The sequence below is a fragment of the Muntiacus reevesi genome, chromosome 8 (genome assembly GCF_963930625.1).
Source record: "Muntiacus reevesi chromosome 8, mMunRee1.1, whole genome shotgun sequence".
NCBI lineage: Eukaryota > Metazoa > Chordata > Mammalia > Artiodactyla > Cervidae > Muntiacus > Muntiacus reevesi.
Window position 1 is genome coordinate 37,199,468 of NC_089256.1, and position 13,665 is coordinate 37,213,132.

At 38.4% G+C, this 13,665-nt stretch overlaps 2 protein-coding genes across 7 annotated transcripts in view; both read right to left on the reverse strand.

Moving 5' to 3' along the window:
- The window catches only part of CFAP44 (cilia and flagella associated protein 44), a 133,891-nt gene extending 130,250 nt beyond the window's left edge, over positions 1 to 3,641 (reverse strand). For 4 of the 5 annotated variants that reach the window (XM_065942580.1, XM_065942582.1, XM_065942583.1 and 1 more), the window contains exon 1: positions 557 to 738. In XM_065942580.1, coding sequence (XP_065798652.1) covers positions 557 to 668 — 112 coding nt within the window. In that variant the 5' untranslated portion in view covers positions 669 to 738. Of the gene's footprint in view, positions 1 to 556; positions 739 to 3,526 lie in introns of those variants that run through there. The other variant, XM_065942581.1, reaches the window with a different exon arrangement.
- Positions 3,642 to 8,995: 5,354 nt separating this feature from the next.
- The window catches only part of SPICE1 (spindle and centriole associated protein 1), a 58,654-nt gene continuing 53,984 nt past the window's right edge, over positions 8,996 to 13,665 (reverse strand). For both annotated transcript variants that reach the window (XM_065943656.1, XM_065943654.1), the window contains exons 16-18: positions 13,346 to 13,448; positions 12,488 to 12,575; positions 8,996 to 11,245 (exon numbers count right to left, since the gene is read on the reverse strand). In XM_065943656.1, the coding sequence (XP_065799728.1) occupies positions 11,192 to 11,245; positions 12,488 to 12,575; positions 13,346 to 13,448 (245 nt within the window). In that variant the 3' untranslated portion in view covers positions 8,996 to 11,191. The remainder of the gene's footprint in view (positions 11,246 to 12,487; positions 12,576 to 13,345; positions 13,449 to 13,665) is intronic.

Genomic DNA, 13,665 nt, shown 5'->3' on the forward strand with positions numbered 1-13,665 from the left:
CTACCTCACACCATGATGCCCAGTCAGAAAGAACCAGCAGTCTTTTAAAAATCCTATTACAAAATTCTTCACTTTCCCTTCTATCTACATGTGATGATATTCTTCCACGTATGGTATCCAATTTAATTCTCAGACAGCTTACAATGGTCATTTTGTGGGTAGGAAAATTGAGGCGCAGAAAGCTGAAATAATTTATCTAAGATCAAGCATCCCTAAATAGTAGACCCAGGACTCAAAACTGAAGTCCAATTCTCTTTCCACTACATTGTATCAGAGGGGCCTGTTAAAGACCTTGTAGACCCGACAGGAAGGAGCCAGACCAGATGCAAAGATGGGTCATTATCAATACAGAGATGACAGTAGCTTCTCTGTTCTTTAGAAGCTAGAGATAAAATGATTAAAGACAGAATCTGCCCCCTAAACAACTTAAGAGTTTAGTAAGGGAATTAAACAAGTAAACTTTTCTGTCATATAAACTTAGATGTGCATTCTTTAAAAATTATTTTATCTAAATTTAATAATAAAGACCCTAGTGTATACTATAATCTTTACTTACTCCTTGATGCAGATCTAGAGGAATGAGACTGCCTTCTGTCACTCTTTGATCTATCTGATTTCCCCCCATCAGTATCCTGATCATCTGGTTCCTTCATTTTCTCTGTAAGCATAAAATTGAGACAGAGAAAGGGAGAGAGTTATAAAACAGAAATCAGAATTTTTTTTCCCCTCAACAAATTCCACAAGCACCAAACACCATATATGTTGACAATCATATGTTTACATAGTATCAGAAATGACTTTACCAGCGGGAGGCCACAACTACCATCAGAGACCTCTGCAGAGTGGCAAAATAGAGTCAGATACTCCTTTCCTCCAAGCAAACTTGTTACCATGGTGCCCTCTGGTTTTCCAGAGGTCCACAGTGAAACACCACCCAAGCCCATCATCATTTCCTAAATGCTCCACCATTAAAATTAACCCTCTGCCATCCTGCTTTGGGTTCATCCCCCCTGCTTCCTCTTCCCAATATCAAATTCCCCTGGTGTTGCTAATCAACTTCAATATTTAAATACTTGTTGACATATTCTCTGTATCAAGTCTTATTACACTAAATTACAGTACTGAACTAGAAACATACAGCCCTTAACTTAGTGGAGCTTGTTTAGAAAGACAGGTATTAAACAAGCAATTAAAATGTAATGAGTTTTACAAAAATTAGGGTGCTATGGGCACATATAGCAAGAAGATGAAACCATGTCTGGAGTTAGCAAAGAGGCATCTGAGATGGGAGATTAGAAGAGGTTGGTCAGGCATGAAGTGGGACGTGAGGGAGCTTCAGAGAGATGCTCGCGTCTGTGAAGGTCTGAAAGCAGGCTACTGGCTAGATCAGGAGAGTAAAATGGACACTGAAGAGGAGGCAGGTCGCAGATTATATAAGTGTCTTGAAGTTTTGCTAAGGAGTTTAGAACTTATTTCTATGGCAATTGAATGCCACTGAAGGTCTTTAAGGAGAGGAATGACATGAGAAGTTTTCTCTGTCCTCTCTCTCTGTTTCAGCTCTTGTAGATGAGAACACCTACTATATCTTTCTTCTAAGTCTTCCTTTCCCTGCACTAAACATTGCCTGTTTCCTCAGCATTCTTCTATGGTATGGCTGGCAGGTAGAATAGAAGTTCTATTTGGATCAGATCTGTGGTTAGATTCAGGTTTGAATCCCAGTTTTGCCACATAACTAGCTAATAAAACTTTACATCAATTCCTCAGTTGTAAAATTGGAATGTAGAGAAAAATTTTTATAAGACTACTATGAAAATTAACTGAACTGCTACATTATTATACCATTCTGATCTCCAAACAAAGATATATCCCAAAGCAGCTATGATCTACACTATATGATCAGTGCATGAGAGGGTAGGATGATTATCACCTATCTTCATCTTCTGAACATAGACTTTAATCCATCTGTTTTCTTGCACTGACATAACAATGACACCCTCTCTTGATTTTTTGTTCATTTTAATTCTTTTAGAATGAAGGAATTGGGAAGTTGTAACCTGGTGAGGCTTTGATGCCAGAGAGACTTGTTTGGTCTCTTGTTTGATCAAGAAAGAAAGATTAGCTTGGCCAAGGGCCAAGCTCCTAACATCCCTTAACCTGTTAGTCTTTTTATATGTAAAATGGGGATGATAAGGTTTTCTGGCAGAATCATTGTAAATATTAAATGAGATCTTTTATAGCCACAGTTCTCAACTCTGGCTGCACTTTAGAATCACTTGGAAAATGTTTCACAACATACTATTCTTACGGTCTCACTCTCTGTGTAATTCTTTTAGGCAGCCAGAGAATAGGAACCAGAGGTAAAGATCAGCGGTTTAGAGCAAACTCTTTGTTAGGTACTGGAAAATGGGGGTTTTACTATAATTACTATACATTCTCTTTAATACAGCAAGGGCTCAATAAATATGATCATACAATCTTGACAGTTCAAAGAGGTTTAATCTGGTCCAACCTCTCACCCAATATAAGTCACACATCTATAGCTCAAACCCAGCACCACTAGAAAAGCAGTCTAGGCTCTTCCTGTTACTAGTTTTGGGGTGTTGAATAAGCATTTAACTTCTCTGTGCCTTCTCATCTATAAAGTGCAATATCTACTTCACAAGGTTGTTCTCAGAGCTCAATGAGTTAATACACTAAAGTTTTCAAAGAACAGTGCCTGACACTCACTATATGAAATATGAATGAATGTATCACTTCCTGAATAAAGGAACAAATGAAAGAACACACCAAGAGACATCAGCTTCAATTTAAACATATCAAGAGAGTGAGCACATTCTGTTAATGAGTACTTTCTATTTCTTAGTAAGTCATTTTATATTATACGAAGTCCTCCTTTCTGCAGTTTGGATCTATTGGCCCTTATTCTTCTGGGAACACATAGGACAAGTTTTTCTGTTTACTATAGCCATTCAAATAATTGTAGCTGGTTTACTTTTCCTCCCCAGATCCTCTTTTCCCAGCTAAAGCATCTCAATTCTTTCAACTATTCCTCACTAACATGCTTTCAACTTTTTTCAGCATCTGGATAGATCAAGAAATTAATTCCCAGTGCATCATATACCTCTCCCAATTTTATACGTACTTTGAAGGACCTGAACACTTTCCAGAAGATATGAACCATCACTTTACTGGTTAGGGACATTGTGTTTTTTCAAGGTAGCCTAATATTACCTTGTATTGCCAGGGTGGGGTGAGTAGGCTCATTATATACTGACTCTTCATAATCCATTTGTGGCCAACTAGAATCACTAAACGTTTTTTGTGTGTTCCTAACCATGTCTTATCTTATACAACTAAACTAGCTAGGTTTGGGAGTCTATTTGTAAAACTATCTTACATCTATTTTCATTAGACTCACACTCACTGTTCCAGCCTATGGCTAACCCTGTTAATCAACTCACTAGGTAGACTGTGAAGTTTTGGGTCAACCCTGAAGAAGTATAAAGAAAAAAGAAAATTACAGTACACAGTGATGCAGAGTATGTTTTGCTAGAAGGAGGTTGACTGGAAGCCAGACAGAGAGCTCCCCAAGGTGACATTACTCAGATTCATTGCCTAGAGATTCCAGAGTCAGTCCCCACTCTCACAAACTCAGTGTGCCAGAGCCGCTCACGTTGAGAGTCATAGGTTCCTGCATAAAAACAGACACTCAGTTTTTACTTTACAGTGTGAAATACAACTGTGGAGAGAACAATAGCTCGTGGCTTTGTTTTTGTTTTGTTTTTTAATGTTTACCATGTGTCAAGCACAGGTCTGAGAATTTTACACATACTGTTTACTGTTTCATGTATTTCTCAAAACTCCATGAGTTAGGTACATTTTACAGATGAGAAAGCAGAGCAGGTACTCTTTGAATCCTTTCCTCTCACCCAGCTCATGCAATTGACTTCCAAGTCCTGTTGCCCAGTGTCCAGTTATGCCTTTTGTATCCATTCTCTGCCTTCTAGTCCTACCATCACCATCCTAGTTCTGGTCCCCATCCTGTCTCACCTCTACCACTACCACAGCCTCATTCTCTCCCTTCTCTGGTCCATTTCTGCACTGCCTCTTGCATTTCTAAAACTCAGCTTTTTGTGTGCCACTCTTCTTGTTTAAAACTTCGTGGTTCCTCATTGCCACAGAATAAGAACTCGGATTCCTTGGTGTGGCACAAAGGTCTTCACTGTAAAGTCTGCAGTTCATCTCCTTCCCCCTTCCTGAACCCTCCTCAGCCCCTCCTCCTTCCCAAAAGCTCTAGTCAGTAGCCAACTGGGACAATTCAATGGTTGCCTGGACATGCTGCCTACTTGTACGCTACTATACCCTGCTGTGTCTTGCATGTGCTACATACTTGACCTGTATTATCCTATTTAATTGTAACAGGAAACCCATGAAGTAAGCACCACCACCCACCACCTTCCCTGCCTACATGAGGAAACTAAAGTGTAGAAGGTCAACCTGCCAAGTGTCACACCGCTTAGTGTGGGATGGGGTGTCTTGTTGACTGAGAACCCAGGCACTTTCCCACCAACCACCCCACCTCCCCTGCTTTTGGCTCAGCCTGGTCTAACTCAGACTCCAGTTGTCTGTCTTCCTCCCTAGCTAGATTACGAGCTCGTTGCAGGCAGGAACCGTGTCCACTTTGTATCTGAGGTGTGGAACCCCATTCCTAAGAATGCTGTCACTTCAAATGTTTAGCGAACTGATCCATAGACAGGATAAGGAATATGTTTCAATGAAGTCCGGAAAACACTAGCTCAGCTTAAGAGAAGTCCAAATAGAGCTTACTTCTCCTTGACTAACAGATTTGAGGGGGAAGTTGTGGGAACTGCCAGGCTTACCGAAAGTACTCCGCGGGCGCTCGGCTTTCGCAGTCACAGCATCAGTCCCAGTTCTCCGTTTACAGCGGTTACCATAGCAACGCCAATACACCTTCCAGATGGGAGGGGACTGCCGGCGCATGCGCTGCCCGAGGTGACTTTCTGGGTCAGCTCAATCTCATTCGCCCTCTGGCCCCGCCCATTTTGTGGCCCAGGATTCAGGATCAAAGCCAAACAGAAAGTCCAGCATCCAACCAGTTTATCATCCCAGTTTAATATGTATGTCTAGCTCATGATTATTATCCAAGAATGCTTTATTGGTAACTTGAACACTTTGAAAGATATGCCCAATAATACAAAATGGCTCAAAGTTTCCCTGATCACAGACTATCATCAGCAAAGATATATGTCATGGAGATATTTTTGTTTTATTTATTTATTTTATACTATGTTATTTCTGTTGGTCTTTAGGAGTAATATTTTATGTTGTGGGCTCTTTGGTCGCAGGACTCTAAGTGCACAAAATATAGACTTGGCTTGACAGATTTCTCAGTTTAGCAGGTTGTTCTCCCAACTGCTCCGTGGCACAACCAGAGATCATTATTATTTTTAAGCACCTAACTAATGTTACTGGTTACAAAACATTGTTTTTAAATGGCTACAATTTCACAATATGTGACAAAGAACTTCGCATCCAGAATTTTTAAAAAACCTCATAATTCAATAAGAAAAAAACCTAAAATTTTAAATGGCAAAGGACTTCGAATACTTCACATCAGATATATGAACAGTCAATAAACACATGGAAAGATGCATAAGAGTAGGCTCTAGAGAGCTGCACACCACAATGCACACATTTCATACTGGGATGGGTAAAAGTTTATAAAAATCGCCAGTACCAAATGTGGAAGGATGTGGAGCAAATGGAACTTTCATATACTGCTGTTGAAAATGAAAGGTAACACAGCCACTTTGGACACACCAATTGGTAGTTTGAGTTAAATATTTACCAAGCCATTCCATGTCTAAGGTATTTTCCCAAGAGAATAAAAAATTTGTTCATACAAAGCCTTATATGTGCATGTTCATAGCAGCCATATTCACAATAGCAAAAAAATTGGAAACCACTAAAATGGCTATTGACAGGTAAATGGATAAATATATATACAAAGGAAGACAACTCAGAAGTAAAAAGGAAGAAACTGATACACACAACATGGATGAATCTCAATTAGGATAAATGAAAGAAACCAGGTACAAAATGTTACAGTGTGTGTGATTTCATTTATATAAAATGCAAACAGATCTATGATGATCAAAAGCAGATCAGTGGTTGCCTAAAGCTGGAACAAAGGGAGAGATGCACTGCAGGGAGACAGAAGACTCTTCTGGAGATGAAGGAAATGGTCTTAATTGTGCTGATAGTGCTGTGTGCATACACAACTGCCAAAGTCAATGAATTGTTGTCTTTAAACATACGTAAGGATGTATTTTATTGTATATAAATTATTTCTCGTTAATAAGAAAAATAGCTATATAACATTCTATTGGTTTCTTTCATGTTACACAATGATTTTCCAAGAATTATGCATTTATTGGTAATAATGGGCTTCCCAATGGTGCTAGTGGTAAAGAATCTGCCTGCTAAGGCAGGAGACCTAGGTTCGAGCCCTGGGTCAAGAAGACCACCTGGAGAAGGAAATGACAACCGACTCTAGTATTCTTGCCTGGGAAATCCCACGGACAGAGAAGCCTGGCAGGCTACAGTTCAAGGGGTCGCAAAGAGTCGGACACAACTTAGCGACTAAATAACAAACTTATTTTTAAACAGCATGTTAGTTGTTTTCAAGTAATATGCTCAACATGTTTTATTTCCGCCTTAAAATATCTTTAAATTTAAAACACTGGATCCAAATATTGAGAAAAACATAAATGTACTATAGAATGTCTTTAAAAATCGAGAAATACAGAGGAACTAGTGCATTTATTTTAACATCCCCAAACTGGCAGTCATTATGGAATGCTTGTGAATCAGGTCCTGTTCTTAGCATATTTACATCCATTTATCTCACATAATCCTCACAACCCTATAAGAAAGGTAATACCTCTATGGGAGAAATTAACTTGACCAAAGGACATAGCCAAAGTAACAAAGTTAGCACATGAACACAAGTTTTCTGATGCCAACACTTGCACCCTTAGCTACCATGTTATATTATTTCTTTTTAGTTAATAGAAGTCCAATAATTGTTTGAAAAAAGAGCTTCAAGTCCTGGCTTTACTTCTTATAAGCATTCTAACGTTGGGTAGCTTATTCCACCTCTAGAGCTCAATTTCCTCATCTATAAAGAAGAGTGGGATGGTATTTAAATATACTCAATTTATAGGTTAACTGTGAGAGTTAAATGTGGTAAGGGGTTACTGCAGCTTAGCACAGTACCAGTCACAGGAATAGATCAATAAAGAACAGCTCTTATCATTATGGTGCTTCCATACCATACATACAGTAAGAGGGCAGCACAGCATAGGTTTTGAAGAAAGTCTGCCTGGGTTCCCATCGAGTGCCACCACTGCCAAGTTATGTGACCTTGATAGAGGGCTTACCTCCTTGAGCCAGATTTCCTCATCTGCAAAATAAGGATTATATTAATAGTGGTGGTGTTGTTCAGTCACTTAGTCATGTCCAGTTCTTACGGTGTCATGAAATCATGTGGCTAAAACAGTGCCTGTGCTTAGCAAACAGTAAACTATTATTAAATTTTGCTAATCCAAATGTTTTTGTTATATAGTATAGGAATGATTATATCATAACTGTGGATTTAGCTATCCACATAGTTTTCCACCCAAGCTGTAATCTGGAGAACTGCAAATTTTATTAAAATATAGCAAGTGATCACTGGCTTTCCGGGGCATACTGGAGAAGACATGTTAGCAAAAAACTTGCATCTAAACCCAAGAAACACAAGTAATCTGAGTTTGGACTGTTAAAAGTAAATACAAGTAATACGTCACAGTCAAATACAACAGAGTTCACTGGTCTGCAATGCTATAGATCCATGGTTCCCAAGTTTTACCATGAACCAAGCCACATGAAAGGCTTTTTTAAAAAGACATCAGAGTTTCTGATCAATAGGTCTGGGGTCAGTTCAGTTCAGTCACTCAGTCCGACTCTTTGTGACCCCATGAATCCCAGCACGCCAGGCCTCCCTGTCCATCACCAACTCCTGGAGTTTATTCAAACTCATGTCCATCGAGTCAGTGATGCCATTCAGCCATCTCATCCTCTGTCGTCCCCTTCTCCTCCTGCCCCCAATACCTCCCAGCATCAGCATCTTTTCCAATGAGGCAACTCTTCACATGAGGTGGCCAAAGTATTGGAGTTTCAGCTTCAGCATCAGTCCTTCCAGTGAACACCCAGGACTGAACTCTTTTAGGATGGACTGGTTGGATCTCTGTGCAGTCCAAGGGACTCTCAAGAGTCTTCTCCAACACCACAGTTCAAAAACATCAATTTTTCAGTGCTCAGCTTTCTTCACAGTCCAACTCTCACATCCATACATGATCACTGGAAAAACCATAGCCTTGACTAGATGGACCTTTGTTGGCAAAGTAATGTCTCTGCTTTTTAATATGCTATTTAGGTTGGTCATAACTTTCCTTCCAAGGAGTAAGCATCTGTTAATTTCATGGCTGCAATCACCATCTGCAGGGATTTTGGAGCCCCAAAAAATAAAATCTGACACTGCTTCCACTGTTTCCCCATCTATTTGCCATGAAGTGATGGGACCAGATGATATGATCTTAGTTTTCCGAATGTTGAGCTTTAAGCCAACTTTTTCACTCTCCTCTTTCACTTTCATCAAGAGGCTTTTTAGTTCCTCTTCATTTTCTGCCATAAGGGTGGTGTCATCTGCATATCTGAGGTTATTGATATTTCTCCCGGCAATCTTGATTCTAGCTTGTGCTTCTTCCAGCCCAGCATTTCTCATGAGGTATTCTGCATATAAGTTAAATAAGCAGGGTGACAATATACAGCCTTGACGTACTCCTTTTCCTATTTGGAATCAGTCTGTTGTTCCATGTCCAGTTCTAACTGTTGCTTCCTGACCTGCATACAGGTTTCTCAAGAGGCAGGTCAGGTGGTTTGGTGTAGGGCCCCCAAATTTTCATTTCTAGTAAGTACACCAAGTGATACTGATGGTGCTAGCTGGGGTTCATGTTTCAAGACCCACTGATGCTGTTGGCTCTGAAAGTTGATAAACAGGAGCTAATAAAGGCAGTTTAACTGTTAATTAAAACCAAATATGCACTAATTTATGATTTGGGGATAATAAATATCTTTATAATGATGTTTTCCAAACTTGGCTATTCACTGGAATCATCTCAGGAGGATTTTAATATACTAGTGCTTGTGTCCCCCCACCCCCAACCCCCCAGAGACTCTAACTTAGTTGGTCTGGAGTGAGGACTGGGAATTGGGAACTTTAGAAGGTCCTCAGATGACTCTAACGGCATCTGAAGTTGAGAAGCATTACTTTAGAAGGCCTAAGAAAGAAAGCCTCCTTACTCTGCATCTATTATTATTGGAGTTTTTTCAATCTACTTTTGTATTTTATCAGCAAAAACAAACAGTAACAGGATGAAGACTTACATGCCAGTCCCAGAGGTTGCCAGTGAGCTACCGGTAAAAGTTCTTTGCATTGTTTCTCAACTCTGACTGCACATGAAATTACCCTAAGTAGCTTTTAAAAATGTCATGCAAAGGCATCTTAGAGTTTGAAAGGAAAATAGATGAAAAAAATAGTCAACAAGTTGGAGAATATGAAAGAAAATATTGAGTTGGCCAAAAAGTTCAACCCAATGTATGTCAAAATAATGCATTCACAAACCAAGCAGATAACCTGACATTTCAATAATACAAGGAATAACACCAAAATGATTTGATATGCCAGACAGGGAAAGTATTTATTAAATACCAAGTTTTAAAGAGTGCAATACAAAAAAAAGTGCAATACAGATGGAAGAATCCACAATAATGCAAATGCACACAGATGGTTTCACATAAATACAATCAGTGATACCTGTGCTGTCTGAGAAAGTTCCCCCAAGTAGTTTCAATATGTTTCCCCTTCCCAGTCGCACCTCACTTAGGATGAGAATTCCTATCATAGAGTCAAGGAACAGAGACCATGCAAAAACTCAAGTTTAAAATAGCAACCAATATGTGAGACCAAACAGGTACCTTGAGAAAAATCTACCCTGAAGGTATAGTAAATTAAAGGCTGGAAAAATGTGCTAGCAATGCTTTATACTCAATTCTGTCCCAAACATTAAATAAGCTATAAATCAATGTTTCTGTACTGAGATATTCAAGCTCAATTGTTATTTATTTACTATACATTACCATAACTAATGTGACATTTTCACATTTGAAGACTATGTAAGAACTTTATAGTGAAGAGAAGACTCTTGAGAGTCCCTTGTACTGCAAGGAGATCAAACCACTCAATCCTAAAATGTTCACTGGAAGGACTGATGCTGAAGCTGAAGCTTCAGTACTTTGGCCACCTGATGTGAAGAGCTGACTCTTTGGAAAAGACCCTGATGCTGGGAAAGATTGAAGGCAGGAGGAGAAGGTAATAACAGAGGATGAGATGGCATTACTGACTCGATGGACATGAGTTTGAGCAAGCTGCACACGAGTTGGTGCTGGACAGGGAAGCCTGGTGTGGTACTGTCCATGGGGTTGAGTCAGGCACAACTGAGTGAACTGAACTGAAGAACTTTATAATATATATAACCACTCTTACCTGCTTAAGCAAATATAAACAAATACTCCCATGCTTACTTTTTAAAACCATACATTTGCTTGATAGAAAAAGTGATACACACAGTGACTTCCCCAAAAAAGGGGTGTTAAATTTTTCTGAAAGCCAGAATTTAGTCACACAGAGGCATTTTTATTGTAAGTTACATGAAAACCAACTTAGTTCTTCAGAAAAAAATAAACATTTAAGATATACTAGACCAAAAAATTCTGAATAAAGATGATAAAGATAAAAACATAATACTGAAAAAACTCTTGAATTTATTAGAATACACAATTTTAATTTTCCTCTAGTCAAATTTTATTTACAAGGCTACTTGTTGGAAATCTTTTGAAAAGGCAGAAATTAAAATAATTTTTCTTGGTTCCGTTAGTGCTAATTCACAAGATCTTTGTTAAGTTTTATCTGAAAGAAAAACATAGAAACTTGAAAGCAGGAGCAGGGAGAGGGGAGTAGAAGTTCAAGAACATATTACTGAAAACAAACTCTACAACTCGACCTCACTTATGACATGTGGGTAGAGAGAGCAAACCAGCCTTCTTCACTTTGTTTCTCAATCTGTTGAACAAAGATGCAAAAAACTTTAGAAAGTAATCAGGATCACAAGACCACTCAAGATTTACAATTATTCATACCAAGTACAAAGAACCAAAGTTATCCTATACCACTGAATGGTACTAAAAATTATCGATACTAGCAACTTTTATTCTGTAACAGAGACACTCCCAAATATTCCCTGGTCAACTGATCTCCTTATTGATTTGGAAGGCCTACTTTTTTAAAAAAGGATCAACCAGTATTTTATGCAAGTCATACATACAACTTTTTAAAATAACAAAAAGTTATTTGATCTTGGTAAATTAAATCTGTTACTAAATTCCAGAAATTAAGGGCAGATTATATAAAATAGTTTCCATTAAAGTTCTTTTTAGGATGTAAGAAACAGTAAAGAACAGACAAATCTTCCAGTGCTGGGCAACTGGGCTATCTGAGCCTATCAATTAATTTGGACTATAAATACTCAACACTTACTGAAGCACTCACTATCTGGTCTAATTACTGAAGCCAGTAATAAGAATAGCAAAGACCATTCTCCCCCATCAAACAGATGTTAGCTCACATTTGCAAACGTAATGTTTATGATTTTAAAGTTATCCTCACAATTTGCTATGACCAAACAAAGGAAAGTTATTAATATATTTCGCTGTATTACCAGCACAGAAACATTCCTTTTGCAAAAAATCTGGATACATTTTAAGAAACTTAGTTTCTATATATTCCTGTAACAAATCAGAATACATAAAAATATGTAAGACATTTATTAACCGTTTGTGCTGGAACTCTCTAAATATGGCATGAAACCTCTCTGTGGCACACTCAGATATGCACATTGGGGCAAAGTGGCAAGGAGAGTGACCGGTCCCAGGGCTCCAGCTATCCCAAGGCCTACAAAGCCACAGCAAGGACTGAGGAAACCAACACCTCATAAACCCACAACCCACCCAAGACACCCCTGTGTTTCTTGCCACACTGTTTAGATTGCTCTGCAGGAAACAATAATGTCCATCTTTGTTGAAATTTTATTGAATTGTATTCTATTCCTTAATTACCCTAGAAAACAAAAGAAGTGCATGCTTGTTTTTTCTAATGAAGGTTAGTATTTCTTTTCTTCTGAACATTTTATATTATCTTTAAGATAAGAGGAATAATAATTAAGCATGACCGTTGCCAGATCAACCACCTTCCACTCTTGCCCTCCTAACCTCTACACACATTTCAGAATTACACTTTATCATATACCTTTGCTCTTGGATTAAGAGGCGTCAAGTGCCCACTTCCTGAGGTGGCATTTAAGGGAGAACAAGAATTACTAGCAGCCCCTGAAGATCTAGTTAAGAGAAAAAAAAAGTGAGAGAGTAATCTATCATTATTAACCTTTAAAAATTATATAAGACACAATTCTCAATACTGCCAAGAGCTTGAAATGGAATGGCTGACTTAAATCCAAATGAGATAAATTATTTGTAACATATTTTCACCAACCTAAGCCTTGTTTTAATTAGTAGGTTTTCTTTTTTGAAGTATTTTTAGGTTTACAGAAAGACTGCATGGAATGTACAAAGACCATTACAGTACCATACAGATAAGTTTTTAACATTAAAAGAGGAAGTACAGATGTGGAGGGGTGGGGGAGAAGGCTGAAGTCATGGAAGAGTAATGAGACTTGGAGCAGTGTAGTGGTAGCATGTTGAGTGGACAAAGAAAGCCAGGTACATCCCCATTTACCAACCACATGTCCCATCTAGGCAAACCACCCAATTAGTTGTATGAGCTTTGGTTTCACTTACTGTAGAGAACAAAATACTACTGCTCAATTTATCCACACTGTCACATATTACCTCCAAATTTTGTAACCCATAAAGTGCTCCACATATGTGCCATTATCCCATTTTTGTTTTCAATAACCAACCCAATGCTTTTCTACGTAATGAAGGATTTTTTCCTCATTCCTCTTTTCCCTGCCCTCCAAATTCTCCTCCCCAATCACCTGATTTTCTCTACATAAGTAAATCTATCTGAATCTAAGTCAGACACTATGCACTTCCTTTTTTCACAAAAAGCATAAAACATAAACCATGCTTTTGATCTTAACCCTACCTTCTCGAATTTAGCCCACTAGTAGGAGAGACAGTACTGCATTTTGAGCTTTCTGGGGCTTCTGCTCCTGGAATAGACACCTCAATTGTCCTCTTTCCTCCCTCTGTAATATAAAAATAAACATTAGTTACATTACTTTTCTTTACAATGAAAATTAAAATTTAACTTGATTTCTGTCTTACTGCAAATTTTACATTATAAATTTGAGGGTTCTGTCTATATTTTTATTATAATGGCCCACAAATACACTTCAAGGATTTTTTAAAAACAAACTGTGAGACAAAAAATTGTAGTCACTAGTGTCAATTCAGGAGCATGCC